Genomic DNA, 25,336 nt, shown 5'->3' on the forward strand with positions numbered 1-25,336 from the left:
GCAGGAAGAGGGAGAGATATGTATGGTTTGGGGAATGTGGGAAAGAGGAGCGCTGGAGTGTCCTAGCGGTGAGGAGGCCACGTGCAGGACTTGGGGCGCCAGCCTAGGGGTGGACTCGTGGAAACGGAGGCTGCCCACAGCTCCCCACACTGGGACTCTGGCGAAAAGCCCTCTATGCTTGGCAGCAGGGGGCTGACTGGAGGGAGGTGGGGGGAGGAACGCAGTTTAGGGCCTAGGGGGCCACGTGACCCTCCCCCAGGAATGCGCTGACGTCACCGGAGGCGTGGCCGTCCCCCAAATTGGGGAGGAAGAGGGAAAAAAGCCAGGAAAAGTTTCTTTCCTGAAGTCCCAAACGAGGTGTGCAACGGAAGAAGGGATCAAGGCCAGAGGCCCGGGGCTCCGTGGCACCCTGACCGCTGTCTGGAGTCCCCCGTTCCAGGCCATGTCGGGGCCCACTTGGCTTCCCCCCAAGCAGCCAGAGCCCGCCAGAGCCTCTCAGGGGCGAGCTCACCCCCGAGGTGCCCCGGGGCCGCCGCCAGCCCACGGAGCAGGTAAGGCAGCCTCAGGACGGCTGAGGAGGCCGCCGGCTGTAAGTCTGGCTGAGCCTGCCCCTGCCGCTCCTTCCCCGAAGCTGGGCTGGAACCAGCGGCCCCTGCCCTCTCCGCAGCCCTCCTAGCCTCCTGTCTCATCCTCACACCCCAGGTGTGGGTGGAGGTAGGATGGGGTGAAGCGGAGAGGAGAAGTGGAACCCGAGAGGGCGGCCTACACAAGTGTTACCCTTGTCTCCTTCCCCATCTCCACCTTCACTCTCTTTTCCCTCACCCAAGCATTCCAGCCCCACCCCAGGGTCAATTTTTGCTCCGTCCCATCTGAGCAGTGCTACCAAGCCCTGGGTGGACCAGAGGATCGGGGGCCGGCCTTGGTGGGGTGCCATGGTGCACCCCAACGCTCGCAGGTAAGAACTGGGATTGGGGGGGGGGTGCATGGTATCCGGGGCAAGAGAAGAGGTCATGTGATTTGCATTCTCCTTGCTTTTGCTGTATCTCCAGGGGCTCCCCCCAGACAGGGGGGTCCTGCGCCCAGGAAGTCTGGATGCTGAGATAGATTCCCTGACTAGCATGTTGGCTGAGCTGGATGGGGGTCGTGGTCATGCCCCCCGTCGGCCTAACCGGCAGGTGACCCCCCCCATCTCTCCCTTGCTCCTTGTCCCCTGTTCCCCTTCCTTCAGTCTGGTCTCTTCTCTGTCCATTCAGCCCTCCCCCCCCCGCCCCCCGTAAGTGATGCATCTGGGCCACCAGAGCTCAGTGGGCTGTCAGCCACTCAAGGGTGGGCCCTTGTCAAAAATTATCCCTTACCTGGGCGCCACACACATGGGGTGGGGGTATGGGTTTGTACAGGTGTGTGTCCTATAATGGGCCTGCTCACTCCTTTTGGTCTGCATTTCTTCCCAGGCTTATGATCCCCCTCAGCCCCTTGCCTACCGCCCTGGCTCGGGCTCCCTGAAGCCGAACGGAGGGGGTGTTCCTCCTCTGCTGCTCCCAGCATCCCCTTATGGGGGCCCCACTCCAGCCTCCTATGCTATGGCCAGTACTCCCGCTGGCCCTGCCTTTCCTGTGCAAGTGAAGGTGGCACAGCCAGTGAGAGGCTGTGGCCCCCCCAGAGGGGGCCCCTCTCAGGCCTCAGGGCCCCTGCCTGGCCCTCACTTTCCTCTCCCAGGCCGAGGTGAAGTCTGGGGAGCTGGCTATAGGAGCCACCGAGAGCCAGGGCTTGGGGTTAAAGAGGAGGCCGTCGGGGGCACCAGCCCTGCAGGAGGAGGAAGAGGAAGTGGGTATGGGCACCAGGTAAGCACTGGGTACTGGGATTTGGGGTCCTCACAGACAACTGGACACTGATTAGGTGGGGGTGGAGGTGGTATTTTAAGTCCTGGTTGTCAGGCGGGTGGGATGTCAGAGCTCTGGACTCCCTCCGCCTCCCCCCAGGGATGTGGGCAGGACAGGAAATGTAGGAGGGATAGGGGACAGAGTGACACACTGGCTTCTCAAGACACACCCTTGGCACCCGGGCTGAGATGTTCACCAATGCGCTTTCTGGTCACCCTCAGGTATTTTGACAGCATTGAAAGCTAGAGGTAGTGCTGAACCCGATTCTCTCCTCCCAGGTCCCCTTGAGCCAGCCTCCTGAGGAGGAGCTGGAGAGGCTGACCAAGAAGCTGGTGCATGACATGAGCCACCCACCCAGTGGGGAGTACTTTGGTGAGCTGAGTCTGAGGGTGGGTGGAAAGGGTGGGGGGCTGGAAAGTCAGAGGGACAGTAGATATGGCTTCCTGAAGGGCCTATGCAGGTTGACCCTGTCCCTCCCTGTCCCCAGGCCGGTGTGGGGGCTGTGGAGAAGATGTGGTTGGGGATGGGGCCGGGGTTGTGGCCCTGGACCGCGTCTTTCACGTTGGCTGCTTTGTGTGTTCTACGTGCCGGGCCCAGCTTCGGGGCCAACATTTCTATGCCGTGGAGAGGAGGGCGTATTGTGAGAGCTGCTATGTGGTGAGTGGTTGGGGTTGGGGGCTGGAGTCAGCAGAGGCAGGGGGCTTCAATCCAAGGTGGGAACTAGATGTCCATGTCCCAAAGGGGAATAGGACTCAAGACTGGGGGACTAAAAATGATATACAAGAAAGGAGGAATTAGGTAGCTAAATACTGGCTGCTGCAGGGGAAGGGCAATAGCCCCTTGTAAATTTGAGGCATTTCTTTTAGAGTTAAGGGAGTGTTAAATTCCCACAACACAGTGTAAGGCAGGTATTGAAGGAAACTGAAGCTCAGAGAGGTTACATAACTTGTCTGGGAAGTTGCAGTGCTGAGATGTGCACTGAGATCTGTTCAAGGCCACCTCTCACTAAATCAAATGAGGGGCTACATAAACAGATGGGTGGGCTGACAGGATGCCTGTAGGGCTGCCATGGGCCTTCCCAGCCCGACCTTCCTGTCCTCCTTCCCAACAGGCCACCTTGGAGAAGTGTTCCACATGCTCTCAACCCATCCTGGACCGGATCCTTCGCGCTATGGGGAAAGCCTACCACCCTGGCTGCTTCACCTGTGTGGTGTGCCACCGTGGCCTTGATGGCATCCCCTTCACGGTGGATGCCACCAGCCAGATCCACTGCATTGAGGACTTCCACAGGTAGGCTGGATCCCCACCTTTGTCTCAGGATGTCTGCCTTTCCCATCTTTCTCCTCTCTTCTTCATGTCCCAGTACCAGCCACTCCCATTTCCCACCCTTGCCATGCCTTGTACTTGTTAACATCACTCTAGTCCCCAAGATCCAAGACCATACTGCTGGCCTCTCCCCTTCCCTCCCGCATCCCACCTTCTCTGGGCTCCATTGTTAGTCCCCATCCAACCCTAGGGCTTGACAACCGCCTTGGTTCTCTTCTACTCCAGGAAATTTGCTCCACGATGCTCAGTGTGTGGTGGAGCCATCATGCCTGAGCCAGGTCAGGAGGAGACTGTGCGAATTGTTGCTCTGGACCGCAGTTTTCACATTGGCTGTTACAAGTGTGAGGTCAGGGGGCCTGGGCAGGGGGGAAATGAGTTCTTGGGGTCCAGGCTCGCTGGGTATGGTAGAACCCAGGGATCTTGGCCTGATGGAAAGCTGTTGCTTCTTTCCTAACAGGAATGTGGGCTGCTGCTCTCCTCTGAGGGTGAGTGTCAGGGCTGCTACCCACTTGATGGGCACATCTTGTGTAAGGCCTGCAGTGCCTGGCGCATCCAGGAGCTCTCAGCCACCGTCACCACAGACTGCTGAGTCTTCTCAGAAGCACCTGCTGCATTCTCCCTTTCCCATTCACACCTTCCCTGGCCTGTGCTTTTCCAGTTGTCACCAAATGCTATGTCCTCTTCCTCCAGTCATGAAATAATAATCTCTCAAGAATTTGTAAGACCCCTCAAGTCTATTGTCTCATCTGATTCTTATAGCAGCCCAACAAAGCACAACTGTTGAACTGTTGTGATTGCATTGTTAGCTGAGAAGTGACTTCCCCAGACTGCGTGGTTCCCAAGTGGCAGAACCTGGGTCTTCGTACCCCTGGTCCAATTTTTTACTACAATCAGCCTTCTGTATCCCTGGGTTCAATCAACTGAGGACAGAAACTAATGAGAAAAATTACATTTAGCTAACATGTACTATGTGGTTAGGCTTACCATGGCTTCACCCGGTACTACACTTGTAGACTTTTCTTCCCCTTGTCATTAGTCCCTAAACAGTACAGTGTAACAACTATTTACTTAGCATTTACATTGTATTGGGTATTGTAAGTAATCTAAAGATGGCTTGAAGTATACAGGAGGATGTGTATAGGTTACATGCAAATTTAATGTGCCATTTAATGTAGAGGATTTGAGAATCTGCAGATTTTGGTATCCCTGGGGGTCCTGGACCCAATCCCCTGTGGATACCAAGGTACACCAAGGGGCTGTATACACTGTTTTTAATGTAGTTAAAACAATACCGGGAGTAAGGCAGCAACATGCTCCAGGAGACAGCATTTCTTTTTAAGTCTTCACATTCAATTCACTGAACAAGGACTTGATGTTATCCCTAGGGTGGTGGTGCATTTAACTTAGGGCAAGCCATATACTGTTGGTCAAGACCTCAACATACAACCCGTGTCATCAAAATACTGGTTGGGATGAGACTGATATTTCCAATTTTGCTTATAAAAGGGGGTACCTTTGCCAAAGAAGAGCAGGAACAATGAATGAACGGGTTTTGCAGGTAGCGAATACCAGGCACCAATAAAGGCTGGGTCACCAGTGGGAGCACAAAATGGTGGGAGATCCTTTAAAATGGTTGCTCTATCCTGCTGAACGCCCGCACTCTCCAAGCCTCAGCCCTGCGCGAAAAGAGCGGGGGACAATGCCTAAATGGTCTAGAACCGGACACTTCCGGGTAAGTGAGCTCTCCGACAGTGGTATGAGGAAGCTCTTCTTCACTACCTACCTCCCCAGGCTACGCTTGGCCCAGCCCAGCCTCCGTAGTGCCTCTCGATCAAGCAGTTCTCGTTCCGAAAAAAATCGCGAGCTTTCAGGGTCCCGGTCCCTTCCCATCATCCCCCGGTGCTCCGGGCCTTCCCTTCGGTTTAGTTCTAGTTAGGGCCGCGCGGGTAGTTGTCTGTAGTTCGAGGACCCGTTGCGCGAGTGACGCAGGCGCTGCGCGAGCGGTGCGCCGACCGCATCCTCGGCTATCCCACTTTCTTCGTGTCTCTTCGGTCCCGAAGCTGAGAGCCCCGTATCTCCCCCTTTCAAGTCCTCATCGCGCACCAGAGGCAAGGGGGCGGGCCCCGGGCTCCCAGAGAACCTGCCAGCGGGAGCGCGAGACTAAGGGCCGCGACCCCTCCCGGATGGGGGAAGGAAGGGGCCTGGAGAGCCGGAGCTGGGGCGGGCGGGAGGAGAAACACTCGGGGCCAACGGGGTGGGCGGGAGACCCCTGGGGGCGAGTGGAGTGTCGGGGCCGTCCACCTGCCGGGGAAGAGGGCCTAGGATGGCGGGAACCGCGGAAGGCTGGCCTTTGCGGGGAGAGGCGGGTGTGCTGCTCCAGAGGGGCGAACCTTTTCTCTTGTCATTGTTTAATACTCTGAACACCCTTCTCTGGGCTCCAGGCCTCAGAGCGCGCTATGGGGGACAGTGATGACGAATACGATCGAAGACGCAGGGACAAGTTTAGGAGAGAGCGCAGCGACTATGACCGTTCGCGGGAAAGAGATGAAAGGCGTCGAGGGGACGATTGGAATGACCGGTAAGACGCTTTTTCTCAGTTTTGCCTCCCCGTCTCATTTTGTTGCACTCCACCCTCATTGCGCTTCCCTTATAATTTTATTAGGGCAAACCATATGAAATTCCTCATACTTCACCGTTTCATGTGGTTCATTCAACCTATTTGCTGTTGGCCAAAGATTTTTGAAATACCCAGAAGATAAAACAATAGACCTAAGAGAGTTTGAGTATGGAAAACCAGTTTTTATAAATGTATTTAAAATGTGTGTATTTATTGTTTCTAAATTATACCTCAAAAAGGTAGTATGATAGAATTGACTTCTCTGGAGAGGCTGTCAGACCAGTTCTCTGGCAGAATGTGATTAAATTTATTGTAATTGGCCTAAAATCAGAAAGTTCTTTGGACAATGGTGGGGTTGAGTTTGACAGTGATAGGTTTGATTCCATAGTGGTTAGCTTTCTGAGATATACTTGAGTAAAAGTTACAGTGTTTCCATTAAGAAACATCTGATGTGATTTCAAATAAAGTAATCAAGATTAGGAGGAACTGTGGAGGGTTTTTTTTTTCCATATAAGAGGTGTTACCAATGTCTAGTCAGTTAGCTGGTGGCACTGACTTGATTTGGAAACAACCAGGAAAAAATTTTTTTGCTGAATTATTGTGATAGCATTTATTCATTCAATATGGTTTTGAAAAATGAATTTAGTAACTCATTCAGTCTCTAAGTAAATGTATCTCTTAACTGTGGAGACTCTTGCACTTTGTTTTCCTTTGTATTTTCTAAGAAAGAAGGAAAGATGTTCTACCAAATTCTGATTATTGCCTTTAAGAAGTTTACAGTCTGGGGGCCAAAATGGCCTGGGGTGTGTGCTATAAAAGAGTATTTATGAGAGATCATCATAAAGATGTTAAGTATTGAAGGAACAGATATTCCTTTAAAAATTCTTTTTAGGTTTTATTTATTTTTAGAGAGGGGGGAAGGGAGAAAGAAAGAGAAGGAGAGAAACACTGATCAGTTGCCTCTTATACATGCCCTGACCAGAGATGGAACCTGCAATCCAGGCATGTGCCCTGACCAGGAATTGAACCAGCGACCCTTTGGTCCGCAGGCCGGCACTCAATCCACTGAGCCACACCAGCCAGGGCTAACTTGGATTATTGAGTATCCATTTTTAAAATACATATGACAAATGGGAAATATGCATAAAGAACTTATGCATATAGAAGTAAAGTGGTTATCTTGAGGGAGAGCGTTTGTAGGATTGAACTGGGAGCTGAGTAACAGTTTTTTGGTTTGTTTTTGTTTTAGTCGTTTCTATGGGTTGCCTTTTAAAAAATCCGAATGAAATATTGTCAGGCAGAAATTACTCATATTTGGGTATTTGGTAGACGTTTTCATGAAAACAAACTAAGAGAACCTGTTCAAGGAAAATTGTCAGGCCCTGGCCCATGTGGCTCAGTTGGTTGGAGCATTGTTGTGGAAAGGTTGTGGGTTTGATTCCTGGTCAGAGCACATGCCTAGGATGCTCTAGGATTCAAAAAGCAAAATGTCAGTTTTGTTGACAATGAGGAAGTGTAACTTTCCAGTGAAAACTACAGTTTTGGAAAACTTGTATCTGCTAATATGAGATTGTCAGCTTCCCACTACTTAAAGACTTCTGAGGAGATAAGTAGTGATGCTAATAAATGTGATGTTTTGATATTGTGTAACAAGATATGTCAAGATTCATTCAAAGAGCAAGGTAGGACAGTAGATTTTAATGTAGCAAACTAACTCTTGCCAAGTTGTGGTGGTATCAAAGAATATTCCCAGTTATCTGACAAGGCTATTACAGTGTTCCCTTTTCCAAGTATATATCAATGCGAGGCCAGATTATCTACATACTTTTCAATCAAACCACATATCACAACAGATTGAATATAGAAGCAAATATGAGAATCTACCTGTCTCTGTTAAGCCGGACCTTGAAAAGATTTGTAAATGTAAAAAGTACCACTTTTCTCACTTTTTTGTGTGGAAAATAGCCATTTTTTAATAAAAACATGTAATTTATGTTAATATACGATTTCAAATTAAATAGATATTAATTTTTTCAGTTCTTACTTTGAATATAGTAAGTATTGATAGATATAACCCACATAAGCAAAGACTCTTTAATAATAATTTTTAAGGAGTGTAAAGGGGCATCCTAGGACAAAACACTTTGAAAAACCAGAGTTAGAGCTAAGGATTTTTTTGTTGTTGTGATGGGGGTGACTGGTGACTGTTGGTGAGGCTGGGATGACAGCCAGGACCCAAGGTTTTAAACAGTGTTGTGTACTGGCATTTAAGCAAGGGCATGGCATGATCAGATTTGTGCTTGGAAAAGTTCACTTTGTAGAGAAGGGGGAGAGACCAGAGGCAGGTAAGCAGAACCAATGCTGCACTCAGAAGAAATGACCAGAGGATAATAAGGAAGGGGGCAGGTTTGATAGGCTTGGAGGTAGATGATTAACAAACCAGAAACAAAGTATGTAATGGTGAGGGTGACAGTTGATCACTGGTTATGTAGTGACACTGATATAGCAAGCATGGGAAACATGAGGAGGGAAGCAAATTTGGTTCCATAGTGTGGAAATAATAAGCTGAATTCTGACATGTTGAATTTAAGGTGACAATGGGTACCTAGTAGGGAATTATTAATGTTGTTCTAGCACATTAATAGGCTAGGCTGGAGGAAGAGTTGAAAGCCATCAGTTTGTGGGTAATGGCTAAAGTGATGAAAGTAGGCAAGAATCTTTTTCTGTTTAGAGGGCAGTTTAATTTTTATTTAAAAAAATTTTTTACTTATTGATTTTACAGAGGGGGCAGGGAGAGAGAGAGTGAGCGAAACATTGATTTGTTGTTCCACTTATTTATGCATTCATTGGTTTTCTTGTATGTGCCCTGACTGGGGATTGAACCCGCAACTTTGGTATATTGGGATCATGCTCTACACAATTGTGCCAGGGCCTAGAGGGTAGTTTTATAATTTTAGGCTTTTAGTCTGGTGTCCAGAAGTGTGATCTTGGAATAGCCAACTGTGTCTTATTTACTGTTACCGTTCTTACCTCCAGAGAGTGGGACCGTGGCCGGGAGCGTCGTAGTCGGGGTGAATATCGTGATTATGACCGGAATCGGCGAGAACGCTTCTCTCCTCCCCGCCATGAGCTCAGTCCCCCACAAAAGCGCATGAGGCGAGACTGGTGAGATGGCAACAGTTTCTCTGTCTTCGCTCACTTTTGCTGATAACTCTGATCATTTCCTTTTCTCAGACTTCTTATAAACCCATCTGTTTTTGTTCCTTTAAATCCTTGGGTGAGAGATTACATTCCATGTGCCCCTCCCTCTGTCCCATCCTCCTTCATGCTCTGCAGAGATGATTCTCTCCTCCGTTTGACTTTTGTGTCCCCCATCCTCAGGGATGAGCACAGCTCTGACCCATACCACAGTGGCTATGAGATGCCCTATGCTGGGGGGGGTGGGGGCCCAACTTATGGCCCCCCCCAGCCCTGGGGCCACCCAGATGTCCACATCATGCAGCATCATGTTCTGCCTATCCAGGCCAGGTAAAGACCTGAGGTTCTAGGGTTTCTGGGAGAAGGGAGTTGTCAGACTTGGGGAATGGTTGGGGTTGCTGAAGACCATGGCAGGAGGTGGGTTAGACACACAGCGGAGTGCCTGTGGGGTGGTAGCAGTTGATGCCTGGGGTAAGGTCCATATGGGCAAAGGAAGGGGGCACCTACCTCAGCCTCCGCCCCCACAACCAAGACTTCCTGACCGGGCTCCCCCCCAGGCTGGGTAGCATCGCAGAGATCGATTTGGGTGTGCCACCACCAGTGATGAAGACCTTCAAGGAGTTTCTCCTGTCGTTGGATGACTCTGTGGATGAGACAGAGGCAGTTAAGCGCTATAATGACTACAAGCTGGATTTTCGAAGGCAGCAGATGCAGGATTTCTTCCTGGCTCATAAGGATGAGGAGTGGTGAGTGCCCCTACTTTCCTATTATCTTTTCCCTAGTATGTTTCACCTGGCCCCACCAGTGGAGCCTGAAACCCTGTCCTTTCCCCATTTTCCCCAATCCAGAACTCCTAGGGGGTGGGGGATGGGAATTAAAACAGCATTGGCTGATGGGTTCTCCTCCTCATGTCAACCAACGTCTGCCACAGCCACCCCCCACCCATCTCCCTTCCCCACTGTCCTCAGTCAGTGGGACACCTCCAGGCAGCTGGCCAGAGCCACCTGTTCCCTTGGGGCAGCAGACAGACTGCTTCCCACTTGCTGGATTTGGGTCATTGTCATCCCTGATCACCAGGACCCTGTGTGACTGTGGCATCCTCCCAAAAGCAACGAGTGAATCCAGACAAGAAAAACAAAGATCTCAGGGTCATTTGACAGAAAAAGAATTTTAATTTTTTTCTTTTTGTGGATGTTTTAATTTTAATCAACCATCTTTTCCCCCCTTCCTGCTCCTCCTCCTCATCCTCTTTCTGCTCCTTCTCCTTGAAAAGAGCCAGAACTGGGAACTACACCCGCTCATCGACGGAGCTCGGAGCAAACCCACCTCCACCCCCACCATACCCAGCCCATACATGAGCCCTTGGGCTGAGCCGCGCTGCCCCGGCCAGGCAGATAGGCAGGGCACTGCTGTGCACAATGCAGCAGTTTAGCTGAATGTGATTGCTCAGGCAGTTAGTCAGTCAGGGACCCCACCGCGGAGTCCCGCGGGGATGGGGCATCCGGGCCGGGACATCCCAGCCAGGAGCCAGCCGGTGGCCCACCTGACAGCATGGGCCCTGGGCGCGCTAGTTAAATCTTGAGCTCTGTTTGACCAAGCGGCCAAGGTAAAGATCCTGGAGGTGACGCCTGCGGCTTTTCTTTCCTCTTAATGCTCAACTTGTGGTTCTGTTTTGTCTTTCACTGTCCTCTTTCTTTCTCTGTTTCACTCATGTACTTTACTCTCTCTGTCTCTGTTTTTGCTCCTTGCCTAACACTCCCCGCCCTCCAGTTTCGCTGTCTGGTCTCTCTGGTCTTCAGTTTTTCCCTTTGTTTTTGATATCTGGGACTTTCTCACACTTTCTCCTTTTTCTCATATTCCTAATTTCTTTCTTTTTTTAAAAAATTTAACCCCAAGGTCCTATTTTAAATGTCTTCATGCTCCACCCTAACCCTCCACCCCTTTCTTTACACTCCCTGTGGGCAGTACCTGAGGTTATAAGGGCACTTTAGTTTTTCCCTTTGGTCTTTCCGTGTCCCTTCACCATCTGCTTATCTTCCCAAGGGGGGAATAAAGGTATCCTGCCTTTTTGGCTTTTCCTATCTGGTGCATTTCAGGTTTCACCCTGTCTTCCACCTATGGGTGGAGGGAGTTGGTGGGAGCAGTCCTTTTAATGACGAGTTTTGGGTTGGCAAGAAGAGGGAGGTTCTTTGGGACCTACTATTTCCTTAGCCTTCCTCTCAAGCTCTGGGAAACTACACTTTTAAAGTTAGTATTTCCCAGAGACTTAAGGCAGTCCATCTGCCTCTCCAGCCCTGGTCTTCCCTGTAGTCATTAGTCTTTCTAAATCCAGAACTTAATTCCTGGCTCTACCCCCAAATCTTCTCAGAGCATAAACTCTGGTTCCTTTGGGGGTATTGGGTGTTTTTTATTATACTCCTCTCCCCAATCTCTCTGCTTTTATGATCATTTGTGGGTGTGAGAGTATGGGGGCAAAGTCCAGATTTTCCTGGGCCCCTTCCAGTGCCCTGACCTTGGCCTCCAGTGACAATTTTGTCTCTTCCCTCCCCACTTCCTTTATAGGTTTCGGTCTAAGTACCACCCAGATGAGGTGGGGAAGCGTCGGCAGGAGGCCCGGGGGGCCCTGCAAAACCGACTGAGGGTGTTCCTGTCCCTCATGGAGAGTGGCTGGTTTGATAATCTTTTCCTGGACATAGACAAAGCTGATGCCATTGTCAAGATGCTGGATGCAGGTGTGTGGACTGGTTGGGGCAGTGGGTGTCTGGTGACGAAGGTCTTGGTTGGGAAATAGAAGTAGGTTGACAGAAAACCAGAGGCTGAAGGCCAGGGCCCTTGGATTGTGACTTACGTTCCCTTTGTTGGTAGCTGTGATTAAGATGGAAGGAGGTACAGAGAATGATCTACGCATCCTGGAGCAGGAGGAGGAGGAGGAACAGGCAGGAAAGCCTGGGGAGCCCAGCAAGAAGGAGGAAGGCCGGGCTGGATCAGGCCTGGTAGATGGAGAGCGCAAGGCCAATGAGAAGGAAGAGAAGAAAGAAGATGGCAAGCAGGTCAGTGTTGGAGCCTGTGAGTGCTGGGGGAAGAGAATGGAGCTGTTTTGTTATAGGGATCCATAGGAGCTAGAAGTAGAGGGCTGTGTATTGGGTAGGAGAGAGGTTAACTTTTGGGCTCAGTTATTGAATTGGGAGGAGTTGATGGGGAGATATAGTCCAGTGACTGTCTTTACCTATAGGCTGAAAATGGTAGTTCTAGTGACGACAAAACAAAGAAACCTGAGGGTGATGGGGACAAGGAGGAGAAGAAAGAAGACTCTGAGAAAGAAGCCAAAAAGGTAGGGAATCTCTTGCTTGGGGTCAATGTCAGGGCAGGGGTCCTTGTTATCTGGCTCATTTCCTCTTGCTGTGGCTCCCACAGAGTAGCAAGAAGCGGAATAGGAAGCACAGTGGTGATGACAGCTTTGATGAAGGCAGTGTGTCCGAGTCAGAGTCAGAGTCTGAGAGTGGTCAAGCTGAGGAGGAGAAGGAGGAGGCTGGTAGGTTTTATTTTTTGCATCTAGTTCATTCTCTTCCTATGAACGGGTGGGGCAGGTGAGAAGTTGGTGAAATTGATGGGAGGGTGGCCTATTGGGAGAGACCAGGGGGGGTGGTGGTGGGGTGGTGGTGGTGGTGGTGGAGGTGGTGGTGGTGGTGGTGGGAGTTTGACAGCTCTTCTAGCCTCTCTTCCAAAATTGACAATAAAAACTCAGCAACTCCCACCACTTCCTGCATAGAAGACGCACTCAAGGAAAAGGAGAAGCCCAAGGAAGAAGAAAGGGAGAAGCCCAAGGACGCTCCTGGGCTGGAATGTAAACCCAGGCCTCTGCATAAGACTTGCTCTCTCTTTATGCGCAACATCGCACCCAACATTTCCAGAGCTGAGATAATTTCTGTGAGTGGGGAAAAATGGCACTGGGGGCAGGGACATCACCCAGGCTCCATTCTTTTGGGGGTGGGAGGAGACACCAGGTGGGGAGAAGATAATCTGGCACTGCTTGACATATATCTCTATTCTCTAACAGGAAGGGTGTCTTCCTGTGGGCCATGTCTTTCGAGGGCTGGTCCTGGTTGCACCATTTACTTTCAAGTGCTGTTACCCTTAAGTTCTTTGTTGGGTTTTCCTTGTCCAAGTAGAGGCTCAAAGGTAGTTCCTTAGGGTTCTGAGAACATGGGGATTGAAGGAAGTACTGACTCCTTGAATTGCTAAATGAGGTTTCTGTTCCTCTGCTTTTCCAGCTTTGTAAAAGATATCCAGGCTTTATGCGTGTGGCACTATCTGAGCCCCAGCCCGAGAGGAGGTGAGAATGGAGAGAAGTGTGGCCCTGGATACTTTGGAGAAAAGGTGCAGGGGAAGGCTAATGGCAGTATCATCTCCACCCCAGGATTATGTTGGCATCTTTGTTCTTGTTTAGGTTTTTCCGCCGTGGCTGGGTGACATTTGACCGCAGTGTTAACATCAAAGAGATCTGTTGGAATCTGCAGAATATCCGAGTGAGTGCTGGGAGCAGGACTATTTTGCGGAAGAGGTGTGGCTCTATGTGCTGCGCACCTCTTACTGCTTTTTTCATTGATTGCTTCTTTTATTTTGCTCCCTATTTCATCCATTCAGTCTGTTCACATTAATTGTATACTGTTGTCTGTGGGGTAGGCCCTGGGACTGTCCTCAGGGAACTCAGTCTAATCACTGGTGCTCTCAATAGGGCCAGTCTTTTGAGTTGCTGCTTCCTGGGCAAGTGTTGGTAAGCTTTCTGTACCTTCCAGCTCCGGGAGTGTGAGCTGAGTCCTGGCGTGAACAGAGACCTGACCCGTCGAGTCCGCAATATCAATGGCATTACCCAACACAAGCAGATAGTGCGCAATGACATCAAGCTGGCAGCGAAGCTGATCCATACGCTGGATGACAGGACCCAGCTCTGGGCCTCTGAGCCTGGGACACCTCCTCTACCAACAGTCAGTGACTCCATAGAACTTTTTCAAAAGCAGCCAATACCCCCTCATCTGTGGGCACCTCTGGTCTTACATGATCTGTGGCATTGACCCCTTGTACCCATCCGCTTTTTGGCCCCTCTTTATCTAGGAAGCACCTCCAGCTTCCAGCAGAACAGATTGGTGTTAGTGATTATTTATGGGCTAAGGTAGAACAAATACAAACATGAAGACAAATCCTGAGGCAGTGATAACAGGCCAAGTGAGCCTTGAATTGTTTCAGCTCACTTTGCCTTTTCAAATTAGGTTCCTAGGCTACCACCCTGAGGGGCTTTTTCTGCCTCACTTGCCTCTCTTCTCCCTCCCAACTAGAGTCTGCCCTCTCAGAACCCAATCTTGAAGAATATCACTGACTACCTGATCGAGGAAGTGAGTGCTGAGGAGGAGGAGCTGCTGGGGAGCAGTGGGGGGGCCCCCCCTGAGGAGCCTCCTAAGGAAGGAAACCCAGCGGAGATCAACGTGGAACGAGATGAGAAGCTGATCAAGGTGCCAGTGAGAGCAGCATGTGGGGTGAGAACCTGGCTTGGGGTGGTAAAGGGTAAGAGTGGTGAACTCATGGCTTCTTGTTTTCTCCTAGGTTTTAGACAAACTACTCCTCTATTTGCGCATTGTGCATTCCCTGGATTATTATAACACATGCGAGTACCCCAATGAGGATGAAATGCCCAACCGTTGTGGCATCATCCATGTTCGGGGACCCATGCCACCCAACCGTATCAGTCATGGGGAAGGTGAGCTCCCTGCCTGAGTTCCCTTTGGTTCCCTTTTCTCCCCTGCTACCTCTAGTTTCTTGCTTTGGAACAGTGTTCTGTCACTTTCTCCTGTCTTCTTCTCCTTGCATATTCCTTTCTTCTGGCTTCCTTCTCCAACCTGCTCTGTCTCTTCCCCAACTACAGTATTAGAGTGGCAGAAGACATTTGAAGAGAAGCTGACTCCGCTGCTGAGTGTGCGGGAATCTCTTTCGGAGGAAGAGGCCCAGAAGATGGGTCGCAAAGATCCTGAGCAGGAAGTGGAAAAGTTTGTCACCTCTAACACTCAGGAACTGGGCAAGGATAAGTGGCTATGCCCTCTCAGTGGCAAGAAATTCAAGGTCTGGGATGTTAAGAGTTGTGGGACAGGTGGGAGGAGTGGGTGGAGCCAGGATTCTGCCTCCAGGCCTGGGAAGAGACTGTTCTTTGGGATCAGGTGGGAGGGAAGGGTGATTATCTTGGGGTCTGGGGAGTTAGGGAACTACTTCTCAGTTCTGACCCTCTGCTTTTGGCATCCAGGGCCCTGAGTTTGTACGCAAACATATCTTCAACAAGCATGCAGAGAAAATTGAGGAAGTGAAGAAAGAGGTGGCATTTTTTAACAACTTTCTCACTGATGCTAAACGCCCAGCTCTGCCCGAGATCAAGCCAGCTCAGCCACCTGGCCCTGCCCAGAGTAAGATACGATCCGAGAAGGTCTGCCACATTCCCTCTTGACAGTTGACCAACTCCTGGTTCTTTAACTTATCTCCTGAAGTTTTTGCCTTCCCCTCAGGCCATATTCCTAAAAGCCAGTTATCTGTGTCCTCCCCCCTCCCCAGTAATTCATGTTCCTGTCTGTGTTGTACTCCCCCCAGGCCTGACCCCAGGACTCCCCTACCCACACCAGACTCCTCAGGGCTTGATGCCCTATGGTCAGCCCCGGCCCCCCATTTTGGGCTATGGAGGTAAGTATAGGAGGGACTTGAAAGGGCTTGGTGGTTTTGAGGGGTTGGGAGAAAGAAAGCAACTAATATGTAGTTGAGGTCATAGGTTTTCAACTCAACACTCACCTTTGTCATAGCTGGTGCTGTTCGCCCTGCAGTCCCCACAGGAGGGCCTCCATATCCCCATGCCCCTTATGGTGCTGGCCGAGGGAACTATGACGCCTTCCGAGGGCAGGGAGGTTATCCTGGGAAACCTCGCAACAGGTGAGAATGAGCTAAGGTGTCCAAGCTTTCTTGTCCTCTTCAAATTGGGACCCTCAACTCTCATCCCATTTTACCTCTTTCTTATCTCACAGGATGGCCCGTGGAGATCCACGGGCCATTGTGGAATACCGTGACCTGGATGCTCCAGATGATGTGGATTTCTTTTGAGCCTCTACTTTTCCTTACTCTTGGTATCATCTACACTTACGACTGCTGTGTCCCATCCAGTTCTGAGAATTTTTTGTACGTCCAGCCCTACTGCCAATAAAAGCACTTCTGCAGTGACTCCTAAGTGTATATTATATACTTCCCCAGATAATCCCAAACATTGGCTGGGGCAGTGGTTAAGCTAGGCCTTGTCATTTTATTGATGCCAAAGGTCCCAGGCTCTACTGGGACTTTCTGGGAGCCTAACATCAGGCAGTCTTTAAGCCTCTGCCTTTGAGAGAGGGTAGGTGAGTGTGCAGGGGTCAGAGTCTCAGTTCCGGGAATTTCGCCTCAGTCCTGGGCACCCAGCTGCTTTTTGGAGTTCTGGCTGGTCAAACACAGGTTGTAGAAGGAGTTGGGGTCAAAGGCTGTACTCACCTCTCGCCAGCCTACCCACCCCGCAGCCTGCAGTTCACTGGGGTTTTTCGGAGCATACCAGCAATGAGGGTCCAATACTAGGACGTAGGCTTCGGGGCCTGGCCCCAGGCAGATTCCCAGCAAGGCCTTGGACTGCGCATCTGCATCCCCCCCAACCATTACAGGACCCCCGCCTCCAGCGAAGTGGGAGTAAAGCCTCTCCAGTTCCCCCTGAAGCCCAGCTCCACGGGGAACGTGGCATAAGCGCCCCTGGGGCCCTCTGAAGTGGTCGAGACAGAGACTGGCCTCTACACAGCCGATCCAGCTTCGGGAGCCCCGAAACCCAGAGGGCTTGTCGCCTATTTCCTCGAGTGCCGCCTGCACGTCCACTAACCCGGGTATGCCCGTGGGCTGACCGTCTGGCCACGAGCATAGCGTCTGCAGAGTGCGGTATCCGCAACCCCAGCCCCGGTCGTCCAGGCCGTCGCAGCCGTAGTGATAGTAGAGGTAGTGGCCCGAAAGGATGGCCAAGCGAACAGGGCCACGGACAGGAGGAGCAAGGCCCAGGTGGACGTCCCTTAGCAGCTCCAGGGCGGTAGGTGGGAGCGGAGGTTGTCGAGGCTGGGCAGCTGTTGGCGTCTGGCGGCGTGGAGCGAACTCCAGGGAGAATTCAGGCTCCAGCACTTACTCTCAGCCCCAGGTCTTGGGCTAGCGGCGGCCAGGACCAGCACGCACGCAGGCTCTGGCAACAACCTCGCCCGGCACTCGGAAGCTGTGGAAGGCGAGGCCCGTGGCTGTGGGGAACAAATGGACCCCTGGCGTTCCCACAATGCACCGCCCGCGCCAGCATTCTTACTGCGCAGACGCGAGCTCCGCCTTGCGGAGGCAGGGATCAGCGCCCTGTGTCCCACCCCTAAGTGGGCCAATCGCGGGCTCCAGCGACTGCTCCTCCATTCCCTCAGCCCTAGCGGTTAGGCGTTCTGCCAGACCCCCGCTTCTCAATCGCGCACACGGCTTTGGCTGTAAGAGTTTATTGGCAGCCCAGAGGGGCGAAGGCACCGCGGGGTAGGGGCTCGGTCGAGACATGCAGAGGACTGGGAGCCCCGGGGGAAAGTTGGGGCGGGCAGGGTCTAGGGCTCCTCTGTTATATCCCAGCCCTTAGATAAATAGTATATACAGCTAGGGGACTGGGCGGGGCGGCGGAACGTGGGGGTCCCGCCTGGGTCACAGGTCTGAGCAGCGATCCTGCTTGCTGTAATGGTCAAACTGGTTCTTCCAGTGCACCATGTAGGAGCTCCAGCGGTGGAACTCGGCCTTCCATTGGCGCTCTGCCTCGTCCAGCGTGTCTGCGGCCAGGGCGCCCGGCAAGTGGGTGGGTGGAGGACGTGGAGAAGGTCAGGGAATGGACATGTGGGGGGGGGGGTGCATAAATGCACGAGGACACAAAGAGAAAGTAGGAGGCCACAGGATGGTGGAAAGAGGATCACAATATGGGAAAGACGAAAGACCAGGGAGGATAAGGATAGAGCGTGTACCAAAGAAGGATGGCGGAAGAAGGGAGGGGTAGAAAATGACCGGAAGACAGGAAGACAGATGGGATTAGGAGGGTGGAGCATCCGTGGATTGATGGGGAAAAAAGAGACAGAAATGGTTGACAGTTATAGCCCCACAGGGAGGTGCTTTCTAGCCCCGGGTCTTCCCTCTCTCCCCAACACCAGGCTCAGGCTCCGAGGAATAATTTTATAAAAAAAAAAAAATAGGCTTTTTCATTTCCATTTAAACAAAGGCGTGCGGCTCCCTGAGATGGGTCGTAGGTCACCACGTCCCCTGTCCAGTTTGAGTCTCTCTGAGGAGAGATGGGGCGCTGGGTCGGAGATCCCTGAGTGGGGCCCTTCCCCACGGTCCGACCACCCCTTAGCGGAGGGGGCCCCTGAGGCCGTAGGAGGGGAAGAGGCCGTGGTCACAGCCGCAGGAGCCGGGAGAGAAAGAGAAAGAGGAGAAGGAGGGGAAGGGGGAGGCCGGGCCTGGGTCTCGGGGCAGCCTCCCCGTGGGCGGGGCCTGGGCAGGTGCTGGGAGCCTCCGAGGCTGGTGGGGAGAAGAGAGGGGTTATACACCCCGCCGGCTTCCACTGCCCCCTTTCTCTCCGCGCCCCATTTCTCCCTCTACTGCTCAGCCCCTGCCCACTGGCCCCTGCGTACCGGTGGCGCTGAGCAATTTGGGTAGGAAGCCGTTCCAGAAGGCACAGGCCTGGGCGCGCAGCCCCCGCCGCACCTCAAGCGGCCGCAGGTTGAGGCTCACGTACTGCTGCTCTCCCCCCGTGTACGGTGGCCACTGCGGGGCTTTGGGGTCCCGGGGGTCATTGGGGTCCCTGTGGAAGGAAAGGGAAGGCTTAGCCTCAGGCTGGGGAATGGAGATGGAGAGGAGGAGGAGGCAGACTTCTCCCAGACCCCATGCCCTCTTCACTCCAAGGAGAACCCCATCCCTTCCCTCCACTACTGCTTTAATCCTTCTTTCTGTTCTCCAGTATCCCTCATCATCTAGAGTCTTCTCCTTCCTTCTGTCCTCTTTCTTTCTCTCCTCTCCCTTTCCTTCAGTCTTCCTGCTCCATCGTTGTCTTTGTTTCTCTCATTTAAAAAATTGATGATTGCCCAGGCGGTGTGGCTCACTGGATTCAGTGCTGGTCTGTGACCCAAAGGGTCTCCAGTTTGATTCCCAGTCAGGGCACGTGCCTGGGTTGCAGGCCAAGTCCCCAGTTGGGGGGTGCGCAACAGGCAAACACACATTGATGTTTCTCTCCCTCTCTTTCTTGCTCCCTTCCCCTCTCTCTGAAAATAAAGTCTTTAAAAAATAAAAATAAGTAAAAAATTGATTTATTGAGCCCTTACTGTGTAACCAGGCATAGTCCTATCTCTGCAAACATCACATTTACTTTTAACAACACCCATGTGATGTTGGTTTTATTGTCCCCTTCTTCAGACAGGAAAACCGTGTGCGCGCACTTATGCATCACAGCAAATAAAATCACTGCTGGTCTAATCGATCGAGCTCTACTGTTCACACTTTAAGTACCATGGTAACTCTTCTGTCTCTCCTTGTTCATCTCTTCTCTTTGCCTGTCTCTTTGCTGTCCTTGTCTCCTCTCTTCCAGATCGGCCACCCTACTTCCTCCTTCCTTCCTCTCCCATTCTCCCCTGTCATTCTCTCTCCCCCCTCTTGTCTCCTTTCCTCTGTGAACTTCCCCTTCTCTTTCTAGCCCTTCTTGTCTATCTCTGCTTGTCTTCCACTCTCTCTCTCTCTCTCTGTCCCCTCTGCCTCCCTAGCTCCCAGAGGCTGTCCTCCCCTCCACACTGCTAACCCTGTGCGGGCGAAGTTGGCCCAATATTTCATCAGTCGCTGGGCAAAGGCTTTCTCCTCGATGGTGTAGTTTAGCGAGGGTTCCAGAGGGAGCCCAAAGATGAACTCGATCTCGTAGCCGTGGGGCACCCCCATCCAGGGGGGCCAGGACATTGTAGACGCACGGTGTTCAAAGATGTAGGCATAGACCCGAGCACCCTGGGCAGCCAGTCGCCCAGCCAGTTGGGTCACAGGGCACACGACATTGTGGTCACCCACCACATCACTCATGGCCTCCCTCAGGCGTGCTGGATCCTCAGGGTTCAGCCAGTCTGTGTAATGCAGGACCACAGCCTCGGCAGCCAGGTCACTTGCCTGGGGGACCCCGACCCGCACCCCAGCCAGGAACTGGGCCCGGCTGATGAGAGACTCGTTGTCTTTGCTGAAGCCCGGGGCCCCGTAAACCAGAAAATACGAGCCCTCATCCTTCACCACACCCACCAGCACCTGGGGAAACAGGATGAAGGAATGGGGGTGGGTGGAGGTGGGGACAGACACAGACAGGCAGACAGAAACAGATGGACAGACAAAGAGCCAGAGAAATGAACAGTTACAGACCCAGAACCACAGAGGAAGAGAGGAAGAGATTGGGTAACAGGTGGAGAGGAGGGAAAAATATACTCGCATTTTCTTTCCTCTTTGTCCCACTGGCCACCCTGGGATCAAGCCCTCAAGGAAGAGAAACCTGGGCCTTTGGGAGTGGGTCCTGTGGATCCCTCATGACTGGGTCCCCAGGGGGAGGGTAGGTGGGAGAAAAAGCCTAGAGGAACCAGCTCCACCCCCTCCAGCCACTAGTCACCTGCAAGCCGTGGAAGTCTCCAGCATTGATGAGGGCCTCAGGCGTGTCACTGAGGAAGTCTCCGTCTACCACAGGCACAAAAGAGAAGCGGAAGACGCTTTCTTGAGGCAGCACATGCCACTCGTGGTCCACCAGGTCCTGAGCTGGCCGTGACCGCAGGCAGGCAACCAACTCTGTGTCATTGCTACCAGCCCCACTTAGAGGACAACCTACAAGGCGGGCCAGTAACGTGGCCCTTCGGCGGGCCTCTCCTATGCTCACCGTAGCCCAGGGCCCGTTGGGTGCACCACTCTGCAGCACAGCCCTGTGGAACAGGCCCCGGCTGGGTGGGGACAGCATGTGCATGCCCACAGAGGCGGCACCTGCACTTTCCCCAAACAGAGTCACTGATGTTGGGTCACCCCCAAAGGCTGCCACATTCTCCTGTACCCACTGCAGGGCCAGCCTCTGGTCCAGGAGACCCACATTGCCTGGGGCTTCCTTGCTCCCCGGCAGGGCCAGGAAGCCAAAGGCTCCCACCCGGTAGTTCATGGATACCAGCACAGTCCCCTCTGCTTGGGCCAGGAAGCGGCCATCATACACGTCCAGGGAGGAGGACCCACTGTAGAAGCCACCCCCATAGATCCAGACGAGGACAGGGGTGGGGGACGCAGGCCGAGGGTATGGTGTCCACACGTTGAGGTAGAGGCAGTTCTCACTCATCTCACGGTTTGGGTTCCACATCTCGATGCCCTCAAAGCCAGGGTACAAGGTGTCCACGTACTGGTAGCAGACACTTTGGAAGGCTGTGGCATCCAGCACCCCCGACCAGGGCCGCTTGGGCTCTGGCGGCAGAAAGCGACGGGGGCCCACGGGTGGCTCTCCGAAGGGGATGCCCAGAAAAGCAGAGACAGGGCCCCCAGGGGCCATTAGGCGGATTCCCCGAAGTCGGCCCCCGTGCACTGTCACCAGCAGCTCTGGGTCCTCCGGGTGCTCAGCTTCTGCCCCTCCTCTCAGGAGGAAGAGGAGAAGGAGAAGTGGGGACACTGGAAAGAGAGTATGCAGGGGACAGCATGGGGGCCTCATGGCTGCCAAGGCAGGCAGGTGTCTGCTGGGAGAAAGAAAGGCAGAGGATGAAGGCCTGAGACTGCCAAGAGGAGATTAGGTAACACTCTTGCCCAGGGGTTATCATTAAGCTGCAGAGGAGGTGGGGCATGCTGGCAAAGAGGAGGAGAGAAATGGAGGGAGGGAGACAAGTAGAGACAAGGACACAGGCAGACAGACAAGCAAGAGGGGACAGAGATCAGGCACACAGACACCCAGACAGAAATGAGACCTTTCAAACAATACCCTCCCCAGTCCCATAGAGGACCCACCGCCCTCACCTCCTTCCCCCAGCTGGGTGGACTGGTTTGGGCCCAGTGTGAGCAGTGCGAACACCCGCACCAGAGGCTGCAGTCCACGTACTGGCCACCCGACAGGGGCGGGGCCCTCGCGGACGGGAGGAGGTGCCGATGGGGGCGCTTGCGGTGGCGTAAAGGCGCAGCTTCTTCAGCGTTGGCCAGGGCCGGGGCCCTGGAGGGTGGGTTGGGCATTCAGCATGTGGGAGCCGCAAGTCCTGGGGCACCCCAAATCCTGCCTACTCCACACACTACCCCGCCCAACCCCCTTCATGCATTGTCTGACACAGCGCTCTGATACCCGTGGGTGCCTGTCTGTTGCGCGCCCTTGTCGTCTAGTCTCAGTAAACGGATTCGCCAGCTTGGACCCCAGGACTCCAGTCCCCCAACCGGCCAATGCTGCTATGCACGCTGTCGCCAGCAGGGGGAAGTAGAGACCGAGAAAATATCGGCGCTCCCCACCCCAAGTAACGGAGCCGGGAACTTGGGGCGGGGGTCTGGGGGCTTGCGGACATTGCGGAGGGGTCTGAAGGGCGAACGGGGACACCTCTGTTCCCAGAGCTCCGGAGATCCCCGGCTGCAGGGGCGGGGGCGCTATTTTGGGGCAGCAGCTGCTGCGGTTCCGGCATCTCCAGCCAAGGGATCAAAATTCCCCGGGTCGGAACTCCCCCCTCTCGCGGCGGTCACCCCTCACCCAGCCACCGGCGTCCTGAGATGGGGTGGTGATGGTGCTGAGATTAACTAGGAAACCCGAGTGGGGCTAATTATAACTCGGGGCTTCCGTTGAGCCTCCCCTTCCCCCCAAATAGAGACGGAGTCCCTGCGGGAGGGAGAATGCCTGGGCCTGGCAGGGGGCTTCAGCTGGGTGCTTCGCAGGGGGGCTGGGGTTGCCGGATTGGGGTGGGGTAGGGGAAATGGCAGCCGGGCGCCAGGAACCTGCGTAGCCCGGGTTCCGCCCCAAGCAGGGGGCATCTTACAGTGGACCCAGACTTGAGGACCAACGGGCAAGGGGCTCTCGGGGGGGAGGGGGTTCCCCCAGGAAATCGAGAGCAGAAGCAGTGGCCAGCCCTTCGGGGTGCCGGCTCCCTGCGCAGGCGACCGTAAGTCTTCAGCGGTGAGTGAAGAGTTAAGGATGAGTGTGGGGTGACAGGGGGGCGTCACTGGGCAGGCCCGGGGGCTCAGTGGGCGTCAGGTTTGGGGGCCTGGATCCCTCCGCGAGCGCACTGTGCCCCGGACGTGGAAGGGGCCGCAGGCTGGGGGAGGGTCCCGGGCGGGGCAGGAGACTCACCTGAGACTGCCGAGCTGGGCCGGGAGCTGGAGGCGGCCGCTATTCCCTGGCGCTGGCAGAGCCGACTCTGACAGCCGCCGCCTCCGGCCCCCCGCACACACCCCTCCAGCCCCGCACCGCGCCCCCGCCTCCGCCCACTGTCTCCGCCCCCTCCCCTCCCCACGCCTGGGTCTACTACCTCCTCTCCCTCTTCCTCCCTCGGAGCCAAGACCCACAGACCCCGGGGCCCAGACGGAGCCAGTGACAGATGCCGACAGACGGCCAGACACACGGTGACCAGCACGACCAAACGGTCCGCAGTGGTGGAGCAGACGTCCACATGACAGACAAACAGAAGCCCGCAGAGACAGACACGCGCAGACGGTCTCATGCAGAGACGGCCACAAACGCAGTGAGAGACATTCACCGACGGATGGACACTGTCGGGCTGGGTGACAGCCTCGGTCGGGGCTGGGAGCCGAATAAATGAGCATCTCTGGTCATGACATAGCAGGGTTTGGCATGGGGGGTGGGGTGGCGTGGGACTGGCACGTTGAAGTGTGGCTGAAGACCTCCCTCAGAGGAACGGTTGGTTCTGCTGGAGAAAAGCTGACATGGGACACTCTTGGGGACGAGGGCGCACCTGTGGAAATGAATATGCAGACATGAGTTCATGCGTGGAAATGAAGGGGACACCCATAAAGGAGACGAGGGTGGGGTGGGGAGGGAGAAGTGACTCGGCGACACTCCAGAAGGAAGGCCAAAGTGGTGGCACGCAAAAGGGTGCGGTGGGAGGCTGCACTCCGCTGCCCCAGTAGGAACTTCCGAAACCCCCGCGGGTGGGTCTGCACTGGTTTCCAGACGGCTGACCACGGACTTTCGTCACCAGGGGCCGGTAGGGGCATGACATCACTAAGCCAGGCTCTTATTGGCCACCGCAGCGGGCAGGTGGGAGCGGTCTGGTCTGGGCCCCCTAGGCTGTTCCGAGGGGTCGGAGCCGCACAGACCACCACGTTCCGCTCTCTAGGGATCACCTATGGGAAAGTGCGGCCGCGAAGGCGTCTCACGCTGGAGATGAGGGCGGAAAAGTGAGTCGGTGCCCGCATGATTGCGCCGCGCAAAGGGGCCTAACTTTCGGGGTGGTCGGCTGCTTGCAGGACAGGCGGGCGAGGGCAAACATCCCGGTGTGCGTGCGCGCGTGCGACGGTGCGGGGCGCCGCGTGGGGCGGCCGCGCGCGCTCACGCTCACTCGGCGGCCTGGCACCCCGCTGTGTCTCCGGACCCCGTCTGCAACCGTGAGGGGCCGAGGACACCGGGCCTGGGGTCTCGGAAGTGGTATGGGATCCTCCTGAATCGAGAGATGTGCCCCTCTCTGGGCTGCGCGGTGCGGTTTTCCTAGCTGCATCCCTTTCCGCCAGCTCGCACCTGCGCCCCGCGGGAATCGGCCCCCATTGGGCCGAGGACCTTAGCTGCGTCTAGTCTGTTCTCCGCCGAGGGCGGCGGCCGCCAGATGGCGCCGAAGGCATCCGCTCCGGCCTCGAAGACGGGTTGGACAGCGATGAAACCGCTCGTGATCTCTTCCCACCGTCTGGCTTTCCGCGCTCCAGTTTTCAGGCACCCCAAATCCCCTGCAGGGACACCGAGGTTCCCTGCATCCTGCCTTTGGCGTCCTGGTCACACTGATTGAGGGATCCCCAGCGATCAGACCACGTCTCTAGTCATTAGGGCTGTGAGTTGGGGATAGGGGACAGAAAAAGGGACAGCTGGTACAGCTGCGGGAGAAAAGGATATGAGGCAAGTCTCCTAGCATGGTAATTATGAATTATTACAGTGAACAAAATCAACTATGAATGCATGAACAGAGGCCTCCTTTAGGCCTAAGGCTGTGGAAATTTTTGACCTGTAAAGGCCCTGACAGTGATAGGGCTGTCCCATGCAAGTGCCTCACCTGAT

General features: G+C 54.0%; 4 protein-coding genes across 15 annotated transcripts; 2 read left to right on the forward strand and 2 right to left on the reverse strand.

Moving 5' to 3' along the window:
• Positions 1-221: 221 nt before the first annotated feature.
• TRIP6 (thyroid hormone receptor interactor 6) lies at positions 222-3,938 on the forward strand. 4 transcript variants are annotated; one of them, XM_090276790.1, is made up of 9 exons: positions 222-551; positions 828-955; positions 1,050-1,175; positions 1,452-1,841; positions 2,159-2,252; positions 2,368-2,537; positions 2,992-3,170; positions 3,432-3,552; positions 3,664-3,938. In XM_090276790.1, the coding sequence occupies exons 1-9, from the start codon at positions 443-445 to the stop codon at positions 3,793-3,795; spliced, it is 1,449 nt and encodes a 482-aa protein (XP_090132916.1). In that variant the 5' UTR covers positions 222-442; the 3' UTR covers positions 3,796-3,938. The 4 variants fall into 4 exon arrangements, with proteins under 4 accessions (XP_090132916.1, XP_090132917.1, XP_090132918.1 ...); XM_090276791.1 differs by lacking the exon at positions 1,050-1,175 and having other exon boundaries at positions 223-551; XM_090276792.1 differs by lacking the exon at positions 1,050-1,175 and having other exon boundaries at positions 227-551; positions 878-955; positions 1,717-1,841.
• A 1,579-nt stretch (positions 3,939-5,517) lies between these two features.
• Positions 5,518-16,266, forward strand: SRRT (serrate, RNA effector molecule). Of its 3 annotated transcripts, none has more exons than XM_090276796.1 (19): positions 5,518-5,784; positions 8,860-8,988; positions 9,205-9,351; positions 9,579-9,767; positions 11,584-11,753; positions 11,887-12,071; positions 12,254-12,352; positions 12,436-12,553; positions 12,791-12,948; positions 13,293-13,354; positions 13,469-13,547; positions 13,818-14,006; positions 14,355-14,528; positions 14,620-14,773; positions 14,939-15,132; positions 15,311-15,467; positions 15,649-15,738; positions 15,876-15,981; positions 16,074-16,266. In XM_090276796.1, the coding sequence occupies exons 1-19, from the start codon at positions 5,663-5,665 to the stop codon at positions 16,147-16,149; spliced, it is 2,598 nt and encodes an 865-aa protein (XP_090132922.1). In that variant the 5' UTR covers positions 5,518-5,662; the 3' UTR covers positions 16,150-16,266. The 3 variants fall into 3 exon arrangements, with proteins under 3 accessions (XP_090132922.1, XP_090132921.1, XP_090132920.1); XM_090276795.1 differs by having other exon boundaries at positions 5,520-5,784; positions 12,794-12,948; positions 15,855-15,981; XM_090276794.1 differs by having other exon boundaries at positions 5,522-5,784; positions 15,855-15,981.
• Positions 16,267-16,325: 59 nt separating this feature from the next.
• UFSP1 (UFM1 specific peptidase 1) lies at positions 16,326-17,499 on the reverse strand. The gene is made up of 2 exons (XM_090279335.1): positions 17,457-17,499; positions 16,326-17,228 (listed from the first exon to the last, which is right to left on the reverse strand). Exons 1-2 carry the CDS (start codon positions 17,497-17,499, stop codon positions 16,480-16,482), a joined length of 792 nt encoding a protein of 263 aa, XP_090135461.1. The 3' UTR covers positions 16,326-16,479.
• Positions 17,500-17,560: 61 nt separating this feature from the next.
• Positions 17,561-23,877, reverse strand: ACHE (acetylcholinesterase (Yt blood group)). 7 transcript variants are annotated; one of them, XM_090276783.1, is made up of 6 exons: positions 23,583-23,877; positions 22,102-22,291; positions 20,738-21,827; positions 19,901-20,385; positions 18,744-18,913; positions 17,561-17,891 (listed from the first exon to the last, which is right to left on the reverse strand). In XM_090276783.1, the coding sequence occupies exons 1-6, from the start codon at positions 23,875-23,877 to the stop codon at positions 17,770-17,772; spliced, it is 2,352 nt and encodes a 783-aa protein (XP_090132909.1). In that variant the 3' UTR covers positions 17,561-17,769. The 7 variants fall into 7 exon arrangements, with proteins under 7 accessions (XP_090132909.1, XP_090132910.1, XP_090132908.1 ...); XM_090276784.1 differs by lacking the exon at positions 17,561-17,891 and adding an exon at positions 18,291-18,630 and having other exon boundaries at positions 20,738-21,824; XM_090276782.1 differs by lacking the exon at positions 17,561-17,891 and adding an exon at positions 18,291-18,630.
• Positions 23,878-25,336: the final 1,459 nt, after the last annotated feature.

The sequence above is a fragment of the Furipterus horrens genome, unplaced genomic scaffold (assembly GCF_987537825.1).
Source record: "Furipterus horrens unplaced genomic scaffold, mFurHor1.1.pri manual_scaffold_5, whole genome shotgun sequence".
In the NCBI taxonomy this organism is placed as follows: Eukaryota; Metazoa; Chordata; class Mammalia; order Chiroptera; family Furipteridae; genus Furipterus; species Furipterus horrens.

Coding starts and splice junctions, on each gene's coding strand:
- TRIP6 (XM_090276790.1), top strand. CDS start 443: ATGTCGGGGCCCACTTGGCTTCCCCCCAAGCAGCCAGAGCCCGCCAGA. Junction 552..827: donor GCCGCCAGCCCACGGAGCAG/GTAAGGCAGCCT, acceptor CCCTCACCCAAG/CATTCCAGCCCCACCCCAGG. Junction 1,842..2,158: donor GAAGTGGGTATGGGCACCAG/GTAAGCACTGGG, acceptor CTCTCCTCCCAG/GTCCCCTTGAGCCAGCCTCC.
- SRRT (XM_090276794.1), top strand. CDS start 5,663: ATGGGGGACAGTGATGACGAATACGATCGAAGACGCAGGGACAAGTTT. Junction 8,989..9,204: donor AAGCGCATGAGGCGAGACTG/GTGAGATGGCAA, acceptor CCCCATCCTCAG/GGATGAGCACAGCTCTGACC. Junction 13,355..13,468: donor GAGCCCCAGCCCGAGAGGAG/GTGAGAATGGAG, acceptor GTTCTTGTTTAG/GTTTTTCCGCCGTGGCTGGG.
- UFSP1 (XM_090279335.1), bottom strand. CDS start 17,499: ATGGAGGAGCAGTCGCTGGAGCCCGCGATTGGCCCACTTAGGG. Junction 17,229..17,456: donor CGCGATTGGCCCACTTAGGG/GTGGGACACAGG, acceptor GCTGAGAGTAAG/TGCTGGAGCCTGAATTCTCC.
- ACHE (XM_090276782.1), bottom strand. CDS start 23,877: ATGCTCATTTATTCGGCTCCCAGCCCCGACCGAGGCTGTCACCCAGCC. Junction 18,914..19,900: donor GCCAACTTCGCCCGCACAGG/GTTAGCAGTGTG, acceptor TTCCTTCCACAG/GGACCCCAATGACCCCCGGG. Junction 18,631..18,743: donor CAAATTGCTCAGCGCCACCG/GTACGCAGGGGC, acceptor TCTCCCCACCAG/CCTCGGAGGCTCCCAGCACC.